Source organism: Narcine bancroftii, chromosome 3 (genome assembly GCF_036971445.1).
Source record: "Narcine bancroftii isolate sNarBan1 chromosome 3, sNarBan1.hap1, whole genome shotgun sequence".
Taxonomy (NCBI): domain Eukaryota; kingdom Metazoa; phylum Chordata; class Chondrichthyes; order Torpediniformes; family Narcinidae; genus Narcine; species Narcine bancroftii.
In genome coordinates this window covers 197,732,378-197,747,069 of record NC_091471.1, presented here as the reverse complement: position 1 = coordinate 197,747,069, position 14,692 = coordinate 197,732,378, and the positions used below count along the sequence as shown (strand labels likewise).

At 38.9% G+C, this 14,692-nt stretch overlaps 1 protein-coding gene across 7 annotated transcripts in view; it reads left to right on the top strand.

Moving 5' to 3' along the window:
* The first annotated feature begins 1,706 nt into the window (after positions 1 to 1,706).
* The window catches only part of LOC138758000 (protein SPMIP2), a 45,911-nt gene continuing 32,925 nt past the window's right edge, over positions 1,707 to 14,692 (top strand). For 3 of the 7 annotated variants that reach the window (XR_011354027.1, XR_011354026.1, XR_011354028.1), the window contains exon 1: positions 1,712 to 1,914. Coding sequence is in view for 4 of the 7 variants with exons in the window: in XM_069926240.1 (XP_069782341.1) it covers positions 1,833 to 1,914 (82 nt within the window). In the remaining 3 variants the exon portion in view is untranslated. Of the gene's footprint in view, positions 1,915 to 14,692 lie in introns of all 7 variants that reach the window. The other 4 variants (XM_069926240.1, XM_069926243.1, XM_069926242.1 and 1 more) reach the window with 4 other exon arrangements.

Here is a 14,692-nt window from a genome sequence, read left to right as displayed (position 1 = left end):
TTTCACCTCAGACAGTAGATAAATAGCAGAAATGACAACTGCTTCAGTTACACTTTCACGAAATGCTCTGGATTCAACTTTTAGAAGATTTGCTGTAGCTGCTGGGAAATGACGGTAACGTCGTTCGGGTCAGTCTGAGTGTACAATTTGATTGAATATGAATTGATCGGTGCGACCCTGCGTGGATAATTGTCTTTTACCTAAGATGTTTGAGCATCTGAGGATTTACTTCAGTGTGATCAAAGAACTCTTTCAATTTTCTCCCCGTCACTGCTCCCTCCCTTTTACTGTCTTGTCGTGAAATGCCTGGAAGTCAGCCTGAAGAAAACTGAGGTCCTCCATCAGCCAGCTCCCCACCATGACTACCAGCCCCCCCACATCTCCATCGGGCACACAAAACTCAAAACGGTCAACCAGTTTACCTATCTCGGCTGTACCATTTCATCAGATGCAAGGATCGACAACGAGATAGACAACAGACTCGCCAAGGCAAATAGCACCTTTGGAAGACTACACAAAAGAGTCTGGAAAAACAACCTACTTAAAAACCTCACAAAGATTAGCGTATACAGAGCCGTTGTCATACCCACACTCCTGTTCGGCTCCGAATCATGGGTCCTTTACCGGCATCACCTACGGCTCCTAGAACGCTTCCACCAGCTTTGTCTCCGCTCCAACCTCAACATTCATTGGAGCGACTTCATCTCCAACATTGAAGTACTCAAGATGGCAGAGGCCGACAGCATTGAATCTACGCTGCTGAAGATCAAACTGCGCTGGGTAGGTCAAGTCTCCAGAATGGAGGACCATCGCCTTCCCAAGATTGTGTTCTATGGCGAGCTCTCCACTGGCCACCGAGACAGAGGTGCACCAAAGCAGAGGTACAAGGACTGCCTAAAGAAAGCTCTTGGTGCCTGCCCCATTGACCACCGCCAGTGGGCTGATCTCGCCTCAAACTGTGCATCTTGGCGCCTCACAGTTCGGCGGGCAGCAACCTCCTTTGAAAAAGACCGCAGAGCCCACCTCACTGTCAAAAGACAAAGGAGGAAAAACCCAACACCCAACCCCAACCAACCAATTTTCCCCTGCAACCGCTGCAATCGTGTCTGCCTGTCCCGCACTGGACTTGTCAGCCTGCAGCCTGCAGGCTGCAGCTGACGTGGACATTTACCCCCTCCATAAATCTTCGTCCACGAAGCCAAGCCAAAGAAAGAAAAGAGTGAAATGCCACTAGTCCACTTGTTGAGGGAGTGGAATGTTCGATGGAATTTTTTTGTATCAACAAGAGAAAAATTCCAGTATCTGAAACACAGGGTTGACACAGTGGGAGTAGTGGAGAGAAACACTAAGAAGCCAAAAATAGTCAGAGAATGATATTTACTTCAATAAAAGCCTCTCCCCGACACTGCCCTCCCCCTGAAACTGGTCCCTCCCTGCTTCTGGCATCTTCCAACCCTCTCCCTGTTATTGTTTGCTTCACTGACTTTTTGCTTTCACTGTGTCCTCGATTCCTATTCTTTCTCTGTCTCTGCACTATCTGACTGTGTCCCTCTGCTTCTTCTTTCACCTGTCTCACTGCTCTCTCCGATCCTGTCCTCGCCTTGCCTCTCCCCTCATCGTTTCTCTCTCCGTCTCTGTGTTGTCTGTTCGCACCCGGCCCCCGTCACTGTCCTGTTATTGCAACTTGATCCGTGTCCATAGCAACACGACGTCACTATCACTTTTGTTGATACTTTGGTTCTCGGTTGAGGATTTCATTGACAATGAATTCATGTTAACTTGGTTCAATCCCTTTCGTGATCTTTAGGGAGTACAACCCCCTCTGAGAATACATGTCGCTCCTTGCGGTCAGGAATATCCCTGTTAACTCCTGGAGATCTGCTGAACCAGGCAGAGGATCGGTTGTATTTACAGGTACAGTATTTATGAACTCAATGCAACAGGGCAACTACTGTTCACATGGAAAGCGCTCCCCCGTTTCTTTTCCTTTATGCCTTAAAATTATTCCAATTAATGGGAAATAATTTCTGAACGACTGAAACGAATGATTTTAGAGCAACATAAAAAGTGGTTGATTTCATTTTTTTAGATTAAATTGATGTCACCTCAAACTATACTCAGTGTTCTACAACTTAAACAATTCGATGAAAGCATTAGGTCACATTTCAATCGAGCCTTCAACGAGGTAAGATGCCAGCGGATAGCAATGTAAGGACATTGTAGAGCATGTGAGAAATGTGAAGGATAAGTGAAGATGGAGAAGTGGAGAGGTAGAGGAAGGAAGTTCCGAAATGGGCCTTGAAAATGGCTAAACAAATATCAGCAGCCAGAATTACAAAGGTTTGCAGAGCAGGAAGATAAGAGGAGGGGGTGATATTTGGAAACTTACCAGAATGAAATTTTTAGTTTAGACTGGGCATTGCTGGATGAGGATCTACAGAGGTGATCGGCAATAGCAGTAGGAGCAGTAACAGTTTTAGATGGAATAAAATCAAAATCTGAAGATTGTAAGTCAGGTAACATGAGTGGATGAACAACTAGAGGTAATGTTTGGACCAAATACTTCTCATCAGAAGTGGAAAATTGAGATATCAATTGTGTCTTACATTGCAGAATGCAGAGTACAAAGAGAATGCATGTGTTAGGGTTTTTATCTTCCTAATTCAGCATCCAGGAACTCAAACGAAACAGAGGGTTTTCACCCCAAAATGTTGACTATCTGTTGCCTTCTATGGATGCTTCCTGACACATTGAGTTTCTCCAGTATTTTGTGCCTTTGGTGCTCACAATGCTCTCTCTTGTACAGTGAGGAACCCCAAATGTAGATTGAATGATCACTTTGCAGAACATCTCCATTCATTCCTTTAGTTTCCAGGTACATTTGTCACTTCAATTCTTTGGCCTCTTACTCTGTTGCAATGAAATCTAATATAAACTGGAAATAAAACCACTCTCATCTACCTTGACACACAAAGCCTTCAGGACTTAAAATAGAATTTAAAAAATTCAGATAACCAGCTTTTCCAGTTTGTATCAGATCAGAAACGTCATCAATTTTATAAGTACACACCAAGGATAAGTTCCATTGTGTTGTCTGGCACCACAATCATACTAAATGGGATAAACTCAGAACATGCAGCTCAAGGCTAGCCACTGACAAGGCACTGTGGACCATCAGCAACAGGATCTACACCACCACAATAAGTAGCCTTATCATCTTCACTCAACCATCACCATTAAGCCAGGAAGTAAAGTCTATTTCAGTGGGGGGGAGGGGGGGGGGGGTTGGATGACATGATGTAGATGTAGACAGGTGTAGATCCTGTTGCTGATGCCCTGATGATGAGCAAAAATAATGCTTTGTTTGCCCCACTGATGTTTCCTGACAATTTGAGTATTTCCAGCACTTTTGTTTTTATTACGTTTTCAGCATCTGCAGACTTTTATATCTTGCAGTTCCACTATTTTCGCCCTCTCTCTCACTCCTGCTTGCATTCATCTTCTCCATTGAGATCAATTGTAATTAACAAGGCTTCACCATTTTCTCTCAGCCATGTCCACTGCCATTTATATCAATCGTGTCTCTCTTGGTTTCTGCCCTATTCTCTGCAACTTAATACACATATGATTTTTAACTTTACATCATTCGGATGGACAAAGCATTGATTTTGAAATATGAACTCTGTCTTCCTTTCATATATTTCCAGCCTTCTTTGTTCTTATTTCAGGTTTCCTTCATTTGTATTGTTTAACTGTTTTGCAACAAAATAAATTGTCACAATGAATGATATTGCTTGGTTGATAACACAATTTGTCAATATCAAACATGGTAAAAGGGTTGGAGGGTATTCATGACAAAAGTATAAACCTGAACTTGGATAATCTATCCAAGGGCAGTGTTAAACAATGAGTACATTTTGAGTAATAATAAATTATGAAAGAAAATAATTAGGATGTTAGATACATTAAAGAATGTACCCTCAGATCCTCTGAGAGCTATGGGAGGAAATTATGAAGGTATTGACCATAATCCTTCGATGCAGTTTGGATGCAAGAATAGATCCAGAGGATAGATTTATGGATAAGGATTGGGGCACCCTCCATCCAGATGGCATTAACATCAACTTCTCCAGTTTATGTTAAACATTTCCCCCCACCCCACCCCTTCTTCTTCCCTATGATGTCTTTCTCCTAGCTCTGTCTCCCTTTCCCCCCTGTCTCCTTTCACAGAACTAAAATCACTTCTCGCCTCTCCTCATCATATCCAATCAACATATTTTGTTGATCTGCATTCCTCTCCCGGCCAGCCTTCAGTCTCTTTATTCTTATGCTTATTCCTTAAAGGGCTCAGACCCAAAATGTAGGTAATGTATGTTTACCTCCTATGGATGGTCCAAGACTGGCTGAGCTCCTCCAGCATTTCTGTGTGTTTTTACTACAATCACAGCATCTGCAGACTTTTTTGTTTCACTCAGAACTTACAATACGAACAAAATGAAGGCAAATTGGATTAGCCCAGGATGCCAACTTGGTCAGTATGGATGGGTTGGGCTGAAGGGCCTGTTCTATGCTCTATGACTGGAGAGATAGGAGTTTTTTTTTCTTTAGTTCAATAAAGATAATAAGGATAAGTTTAGCAATTCCAGCCCAGTTATTTTGACATTAGAGGAGGGAAAACTTTTATAAACATTGATCCAGGAGAGGATTAATAGTCATCTGGAGGAAAATTTGTTAAGGACAAATTATGTTTAACCAATTTGATAGACTTTGTTGATTAAATAATGAACAGAGCTGATAAAGAAAATGCAATTGATCTTGCATGGATGGACTTCAGAAGGGTTTTGGTGAAGTGCGACATGGCATTATTCAGTTTTGCGGCTAGGCCTATGTGATAAAAAATATATTCATTGCATGGGTACAAAGGTGGGTGAGTCACAGCCAACAAAGGACTGTAGTGAATGGCTGCTTTCCCAGACTTAAGAAGGTGAATAATTGTGTTCCCCTGGGACCAATATTGGACAATTATTTTTATTGATCTACATTGATGACCTTTGGGTTGCAAGTCACAATTTCTAAATTTGCCTATGGTAAAACTTATCTGCACAGTGAAGTGCAAAGAGTATAATGATAAATTGTGCTAGGATATAAACAGGGCAGTGGAATGAGCAAAAATGAATTTTAATGAAAATATATCAAGTCAAGAAAAGTTTATTGTCATCTGATTCTCTAAGTTCAACCCAACAAAACAGCATTCTCTGGGCCTCGGTGAAAAACATGCAGGCACACAACCAGACATAACACACATACAGAAAAACAATACATATGTAGGACAAGTATTTAATCTATGCAAATAAATTACTATTGTTTCATGTATATGAGCAGTTAATTTGGTCATTCAGCATTCTAACAGCCCATGGGAAGAAGCCGTTCTTCAGTCTGGTGGTGTTGGCTCTGATATTCCTGTATCTCTTCCCTGATGGAGGCAGTGTGGGGTGGAAGGGGTCCTTGATTAATTTGCATGCCCTCTTCAGACAACAATCCTCAAACAACCATGCCACATTGTGATGCAGCCAGCCAGGACACTCTCGATAGACCTCCCATGGAAGGTTGACATAATGGTGGTCAGTATCTTTGCCTGCTTCAGTCTCAGAAAGAAATGTGAGTAAGAAAGAGAGAGACAAGATAGAATGATGCTAAAATTGCAAAAGGCAGTTCAACTTTAACTGGAGGATTGTATTTGATTCTGGTCACTTCATTATAGCAAGGATGTGAGATGTTGGAGGGACACCTCAAAAGATTTTGGAGTAAAGGTTCATGAATAATTAAGAAAGGCTAGGACTATTTTCTTTGAAGAGGAGAAGGATGGTGGGGGGGGGGGGGATTAATTGGTAAATGTATATAAAACAATGAGTGAACTGGACAGACAGGATAGTTGGGAAGAAATTTCTGATGGTGGAAGAACCAAGGCCTAGAGGTCACAAGGATGATTCTGGGAATAAAATGGTTATCATATGAGATGCATTTGACAGCTCCTGGCCTGCCCTCAATGGAATTTAGGAGAATCTTGAATGTTGAAAAGCTTGGACAGAGAAGATGTAGAAAGGTTGTTTCCCGTGGTATGAGTGTCTTGGACAAGAGGGCACAACTTCAGGATTGAAGGGTGGCCACTTCAAACTGTGATGTCGAGGAATTTCTTTAGCTAGAGGGTGGTAAATCAATGGAATTTGTTGCCACAGGTGGTTATGGAGTCTTGGACAAGAGGGCACAACTTCAGGATTGAAGGGTGGTCACTTCAAACAGCGATGCAGAGGAATTTCTTTAGCTAGAGGGTGGTAAATCAATGAAATTTGTTGCCACAGGTGATTATGGACACCAAGTCATTGGGTGTATTTAAGGTAGAGATTGATAGGTTCCTGTTTAGTCAGGACATCAAAGGTAATGGGGAAAAGGCCAGGCAATGGGACTGAGTGGGAAAATAGATTAGCCTATTTTGCTCCTATATCTTAAGGTCACAGGTATAAAATTAAAAAAAGGATTTTGCACAGAATTTGAAATGCATTGCCTATAGAAGTTGTGGATATATGAGGGAATGGGATAAATATATGAAAAGTAAAAAATTGCCAGGCTGCAGAGAAGAAGGTAGAATGGAGCTTGTGAACTGTTGGATAAAGAACTGTTGTGAGGATATAGTCACCTCCTTGTGATATAATCTTTCTGTTAATCTGTGGTTTCAGCATGTACAAGTTATTTCACAGCTGATTCAGCCAACTTTGCTGAGAAAGTTCTCACCAGGGAATCTATTCATAAGAGTAGGTTCACCAGGAAGGTCAATACTGTGCATGGAAGAGAGCTGCTCAATAAAATCCAGAGGCATTATTATCATGTCTTACATTATGATTAATGATTATCCCATTGACACTTGCTCCACTTTCTGTATTTCATTCTTCTGAGCTAACTCCAGAACAATTTCTTTCTGTTGGATTTGTATGGCCTAAAGACGAGCACTCAGCGGCACAAGGACAGCTTCTTCCCCTCTGCCATCAGATTCCTGAATAATCAATGAACCAAAGACACTGCCTTAATAACTATAGTTATTATTATATTATTTTATTTTTTATAGTAATGTCATAAGATGGTTAATATATATGTTTGCACTATGATTCTGCAACAAAACATCAAATTTCATGACTGGTTCATTACAATAAATCCTTATTCTGATATAACATTAATAGAGAAACTTTTGCTTCACGTGGCTCAGAAATTTCACCCCTCTCTTTATACTGCAAATATCTCAGGGTATATTATTATAACTGACTACCACCTCTCCCTATTCTTTGGCTTGGCTTCGCGGATGAAGATTTATGGAGGGGGTAAAAGTCCACGTCAGCTGCAGGCTCGTTTGTGGCTGACAAGTCCGATGCGGGACAGGCAGACACGGTTGCAGCGGTTGTAAGGGAAAATGGGCTGGTTGGGGTTGGGTGTTGGGTTTTTCCTCCTTTGCCTTTTGTCAGTGAGGTGGGCTCTGTGGTCTTCTTCAAAGGAGGCTGCTGCCCGCCGAACTGTGAGGCGCCAAGATGCACGGTTTGAGGCGATATCAGCCCACTGGCAGTGGTCAATGTGGCAGGCACCAAGAGATTTCTTTAGGCAGTCCTTGTACCTTTTCTTTGGTGCACCTCTGTCACGGTGGCCAGTGGAGAGCTCGCCATATAACACGATCTTGGGAAGGCGATGGTCCTCCATTCTGGAGACGTGACCCACCCAGCGCAGCTGGATCTTCAGCAGCGTGGACTCGATGCTGTCGACCTCTGCCATCTCGAGTACTTCGACGTTAGGGATGAAAGCGCTCCAATGGATGTTGAGGATGGAGCGGAGACAACGCTGGTGGAAGCGTTCTAGGAGCCGTAGGTGATGCCGGTAGAGGACCCATGATTCGGAGCCGAACAGGAGTGTGGGTATGACAACGGCTCTGTATACGCTTATCTTTGTGAGGTTTTTCAGTTGGTTGTTTTTCCAGACTCTTATTACTCTATTACTAATCTGTAATATATGCAATTTTATGCAAATTGCTAAAATATTGTGTTTCATCTCCTTCACTCTGTCTGGTGCCCTCTGGTTCACACATATATTCAATAGCATTGTAATTCTTCCATTTCTCAATGGTTATCATATTTTGCCATCTTTTACTCATTCCTCTCCATTGCATTATGCCTGTTATAATACCGTCAACTCTTAGTCTTTTTTTAACCTTACCTTTTTGTTCTGAATGCCTATACCCAAAAACATTAAATTCATCATCCTTCTCATCTTTGCATCAGATATCCATTATTGTACCAAAAATAAGTTTCAAGTGGAAAAAAATGCATGCAGCTCAACCAGCTTTTATTTTATTTTCCACTGTAGTGCATGCACTCCAAATCCACTCTAGATGGCTTTGTGTTTGCTGAACCTGAACTATGACATCAGATTTTATTTGACTCATCCCATACCATATGTTTGTTTCCCATAAGATCACTTAACTTTCACGGCCCAAGTAAATCCCAATTAATGACTTGTTGCTGGAACACTATTCTGCAGGACAGAGCAAGCTGCAAAAATGACCCGGTGACCACAGAAATAAAGGAATTCATTTAAATGTTTTTATTTCTTTCTAAAATGCATCCAACTTATCCACATAATTGAAAACATGAATTCTAATTAAAATGAAGTGAAAAAAAACTCAGCTCTACACAACTTTTTAATGATTGTCAGTGATCCTATTCCAGTGAATGCTGTTGTGCTTGAGGGAGTAACCATTGCTAGTGCAAAGGCAAAATCAGGGCATTATGAGCATCTGGATTAGTAAAATAAGGAAGCCTCCCTGAAATAAAAGTGTGTACCCTAAGGGAAAGCCTGAAGTTCAAATGACCTCCATCACTAACTAAATGTCCATTCTGCATTTTTAAAATAGTTTTTAACACAGATATCCAATCCAAGCCATGATATTAGTTTAAACTTTTTCCAAGCACTAGTTGTTTTCCATAGGATCATTGATCCCTGCTCAACTCAGGTGTAATCTGTTCACCTTGAACAGATATAGACATTGTCCTCATACCTCAGGAACTTTAAGCCCTCCTTCCTGTACTTGTCTTTGAACCTGGTTTTACCTATGATTTCTTTACATGCAAGTACATAAGACTGAAAATATTATCAAAGTTCAGATTTATTGCCATCATGACATCACAAATAACTCTGAGATTCTTCTTCCTGCGGGCCAGATAGAATTTCTACTTATCCTTGTGCAAAAAAAATTGTAGTCAAGAAATGATACATACACAAAAGAGAGAAATGTAAACAAGAAGGAACTGCAAATAAACTGACTGCAATGCAGAAAATAAATAATATGCAAAGGAAAAATCCTTAAATAAGTGTTGATGGTGGAGGGGTAGCAACTGTTCCTGAACCTGGTGGTACCATATGCAAGATTTTATATTTTACCTTTCATCCTAGCTTCAGTAACTTTAGTTACAGGATCTTCACCCTTTTCCTTCCCACATCATTGATTCGCAAATAAACAATGACATTGGACTGTTGCCCATCTACTTTAAAATTTTACCCTGGCACTAGGAAGACTAGTTACCATCCTGTATTTCTTTCCTAATGGGAGCAGCTAAAAGATGCTGTGCGGGGTGGAAGAGGTCCTGAATAATTTTGCCCACTCTCTTCAGACAATGATCCCGGTAGATTACAGTGATGGATTGGGGGTGGGGGGTGGGGTGTTGTAGGAAGACTCCAGTGATCCTCTCTGCCAACCTATTGGTCCTGTGGATTGACTTACCATCCATTTCTCTGCAGTAGTAATAAATCAAGGAGTGGAATAAACTAAGTGAATGTGAGCAAAAAAAATTTTCTGGAATAAATTGTAGCAGTTAGGATTGATTAATTCTCTGAACCCAATGGTTTCTGCTGCAAGATTTTAAAGTGTGTGTAAAAACTGCAAAGGCTTGCTGTAGTTTTCTAAAGTACTAATTTCCCTTTTAGATTGGAAAATTACCAATTCAATTTTGTTATTTAAGAAATCTTTGAGAGGAACCAAAAAATACAGACTAATTAATTTGCAATTACTTGTGGGAATATGACTGGAATCCATATTCATAAAAGAATGCAAGGACACTTTTAACAACTGAACTGATTAGTGAGAATAAAGATGGAACTGTAAATGCAACCATAATTGAAACTTTTGTGGAACTTATTAAATAGTAGTCAAGGGAATGCTAATGGATGGATTTTCTAAAAAGTTTTGATCAGATCTTGTCAATTTAAATGAAAGCTCCTGGAATTGAAAGCAAATTATTAACCTTGTTAGAAGGTTAGATATGTAGTGGAAGGCAGAAATTAGGGAAATTGACAATGTATGTAATAGAGAGAAAGGAAATGATAGTTGTCCATGTAGATACTACAATTAGGATCTCAATGATTAAGATAACACAACCCGAGTCACGTTCAAGTTTGTTCATGACACAGGAAATGGCGAAGTAATGGGTAATGGAAATAAGAACATAAATTTTACAAAGAGCGATGACGGGGGGGGGCGTGGCAAGATGGCGTAGGGAGCGGACGTGCCTTCCCGGTCTTCCCCAGGCAGTTATATAAATACCCGTTTTAAGAATATTTCTTTTCTGTTAAAAGTCTTTGTTTTGTTTATCAATTGTTTTTAGTTTAAAATGGCAACAAAGATTAAGGAAAATAGAGTTCAAATACAGAACAAAACTACACTCTCCGACTTTGGAAGAAACTCGGCCTACTTGCCCAGACAGAACCACGGAGTCAAGGCTGGAATCTTCTTAAGAACGGAGCTCATTAATTGGACTGTCGGATAAGCTGGCCTTGGACACCCCTCTGAAAGATGGTGATGAATATTGATTTGAAATGTTTTATGAAGATAAATTGCAGTAATTGGCATTGGTTGCCCGTGAGTTTTAAAAATCCAGATAACATTAAAGTTTATTAGTGATTTTTTTTTGGATGGAATATCGGAAGGATGAACTTATTATCTATAAATACAGAACAAAATTACATTCTTTGACTTTGGAAGAAATTTGACCTATTTGCCCAGACAGAGCCGGAGTTGGTGCTGGAATTTTTTCAAGAACAGAACTTATTAAAGTTGATTTCGGACTCCTTTTGGAAAGATGGCGACGAATGTTGATTTGAAATATTTGAAATATTTTCTGAAGCTAAACATATATATGGAACTCCTTGACCTGCAATAAGGTTTATCAGTGATTTTTTTTTTGGATGGAATATTGGAAGAGTGAATTTATTATCTGTGAGTATGCATACATTGCAGACAGATTTTAATAGTTTTGAAAAGGTTTTTTTTCGTGATCATTTTTACTCTCATTACCCGTCTTCATCCCTCAGTCTATTTTTGTCTTTACCCACATACATATCAGTCGTGATCATTTTAACTCTCATTACCCGTCTTCCTCCCTCAGTCTATTTTTGTAATTGTTCTGCAAATTTTCGTGCTTCTTCTGGATCCGAGAATAGTCTGTTTTGTTGTCCTGGAATAAATATTTTCAATACCGCTGGATGCTTTAGTATAAATTTATACCCTTTCTTCCATAAAATCGCCTTTGCTGTATTGAACTCTTTTCTCTTCTTTAGGAGTTCAAAACTTATATCTGGATAAATGAAGATTTTTTGCCCTTTATACTCCAGTGGTTTGTTGCCCTCTCTTACTTTTTCCATTGTCTTCTCCAGTACCTTTTCTCTTGTAGTATATCTTAGGAATTTTACTACAATAGATCTTGATTGATATGTATGCAGGTAAAGAGGTATAAGAGTGAATAGAGACAATGAGCATACATGAATGTATCTGTACTTAGAGGAAAATATAGATAGTATAGACAAGAATTAATAAGGGAAGGTAATGGAATAGAGAGAATAAGGAGGGAATTAAAAGAGGGACCTTTGTGACATATGAAAAGTGAAATCTTTTCTGGGGGAGGCGGGGTGGGGGGAAATAGCGGTCACTGCAAAATCAGTTGACGCTTGCGAGTGGATTCGCAAATCCAAATGGAGAGGGGAGATGTGGTTGTCCGACAAGGGATAAAGGACAACTCAGGAGGTGAAGGGGAGATTGGGGATAAATAAGATAGAAATAGGAGAATAAGGAAAATGTTAGATGTTGTAGGAATGTTGTCTTATAAAGAGTTGAAAATAAGAAAACAGAAATGGAAAAGGAGGAAAGGTAATGATGGAAAAACGGAAAGAGAAGATAAACAAAATATAAAAGGGCTACGCTGAACTATATGTCTTTAAATATTAATGGAATACATAACCAAATTAAAAGGAAGAAACTACCAAATTTAAATGAATAAATGTATTCCATTAGAAAAAATAACATATTGGTTAAGAAATAATATTGAAATATTCGAACAAGTATAGGAGCCTTACATTAAATACAATAGCGAAAACCTACCGGGGACAAACATTACCTAAGTTGATGGAAGGAGAAGGAAAGAAAAGAATGGACTCAGTAGAATTTCTGGTGTAATTTTGTTGAATGACAACATTGTCTGACTGGCTTAATGCAACCTAGATTGTATACCTAAAATGGATGAGGGGGGGGGGGTGGGGGGGTGGTTTGGGAGGAAAGGGGGGGGGGGGAGAAAAAGTCACTGTATATGTGTGAAAAAGAAATAGTGTATATCATGGCTAATGTGATTTATGGTGTGAAAAATTAAAAAAATTTAAAAAAAAAAAGAAAAGGTTTTTTTTTAAACTAAACAACAAGATCAGTTTAATATTGAGAAAATTGGAAAAAACGGAAACTTTATTAAATTTGGAAACTCAGTAGAAAGAAACTATGAACAAGATTGATGATTTATAAAATTAAAGTTGAAGGAGCAATGTCCAAGAAGAGTTAAAATTTTTGAATAAGTTTTTCTTGAAAATAAACAATAATTTAGTGCCATTTAGTGTCAAATAATTGAGAAGATTGACAAAGTGGAAAATTTGATATTAAATTGGGAAACATAGAAGAAAGAACTTATGAATAACATTGATGCTTTAGAAGATCAAGACCGAAGGAATTATGTTCAAGAAAATTTTAAAAGATTTGAAAAAACTTTTTTTGAAAGTAAGCTACAAATTCAACTTGAGACTGAGAAGAATGGAAGATTCGGTGTTGAACTGGGATGTTCAGAGGTGTTTTAATTCAGTGGATGAAATTCAGGAAGACTTGAAAAAAAAATTTTTAAAAAAAGCTTTTATTGATTGTAAACAATGTTTAACTCAGTGTTGGGAGGGTGGAAAGGGTGCAAAATTTAATATCAAGTTTGGATTTTTAAAAAAAAGAGTTTATGAATAAGATTGGTTAAATTGATGGACCGGGGTTTTATGGATATGAGAAATGATGATTTTTCGGTTTATACGTGTATTTTGTCTGCCTGGGGGGGGGGAGGGGGTGGTACTTCTGCTCCCGAAAGTCATATGCCACTTGTGGTTTATACCACATCCATTTGGGTTTTTGGGAATTAACCACCACAAGGTGGTTTCCTAAGGGGTTAGGGGAGGTGGGGGGGGGGTGAAAATTTGAAAATTATTTAGTATCTATTATGTAATATTATACTAAGTCAATTTGAAATGAATGTATGGAGATACTATAAATAAATTTCAAAAAAAAAGAGCGATGACAGTAGTTGGATGCCATTTAGTGTCAATGTTAGGTCATCCAAGACTAATTTTCTTTTATATGATTATCATATATATTGTATATATTGTGATATTGGATTTGTGTACATAGATCATGAAGTTATTAAAACCAGATACAAAAATATTCAAAAATGGAGTTCACACAAAAACCAGTGATGCTCACTGGAAAAAAAATCTGAGATCAATATAATTTTTCTGGATAATCTTCAGTCTAATGTTAAAACTATATTTCATGTATGTATATATATTTTAGTAAAAGTTAGTTTTGGGTACACAGGGCTCATTTACATTCTGCAGACACACATGGTTCTTTGCAGCTGATAGCTGGCTTCAGCACAAAGACATCACATTAGCATTGTAAACACACATGGTTCTTTGGGATGAAAGATGGAGAGCCATTTGCAGAGACATAATGGCTGCTGATTGAAGTTGAAGCCAAGAGATGAAAGGATTTATAATGGTTCTTGAGATACTGAAAACAATAGGTGTTATCTCAGAAGCACCTGTGTGAATACACAGCCATTTTGTATCCATGTGGGCAGACATCATGGAGGAATTAGTGGACTGAGATGCTTTTAGCACCTGTGAAGAAAGACATTATGACATTCAAAGACAGAAATGATGTTACATACCATGAGACATGGGAGATTAGCCAGAAATATATTATTGAAGTCCAAGACAAAGGGGTCAGTTTAAAGTGTTATGAGCCCAGAGGACTCCAAAACCCAGCAGCAATAGAAATTCACAAAGACAAATGGTAACTTAAATAAAAGTTGCTTTTAATTTTCTTTAAACTTAGTAACAAGATCAATCTTAAACTTATCACTATGAACTTAACCCCCTTCTAATTCTAAGCGCTTACGTATGTAATGTGTATATGTTCAGGAAAGTTCTTTGTTTCACAGTCCAATCATTCACTTCTCACTTCTCCATGTTCACCAGTATCAGACAATTCTTATATTGTGCACAGAATTCAACATTTATGAATCTCCAC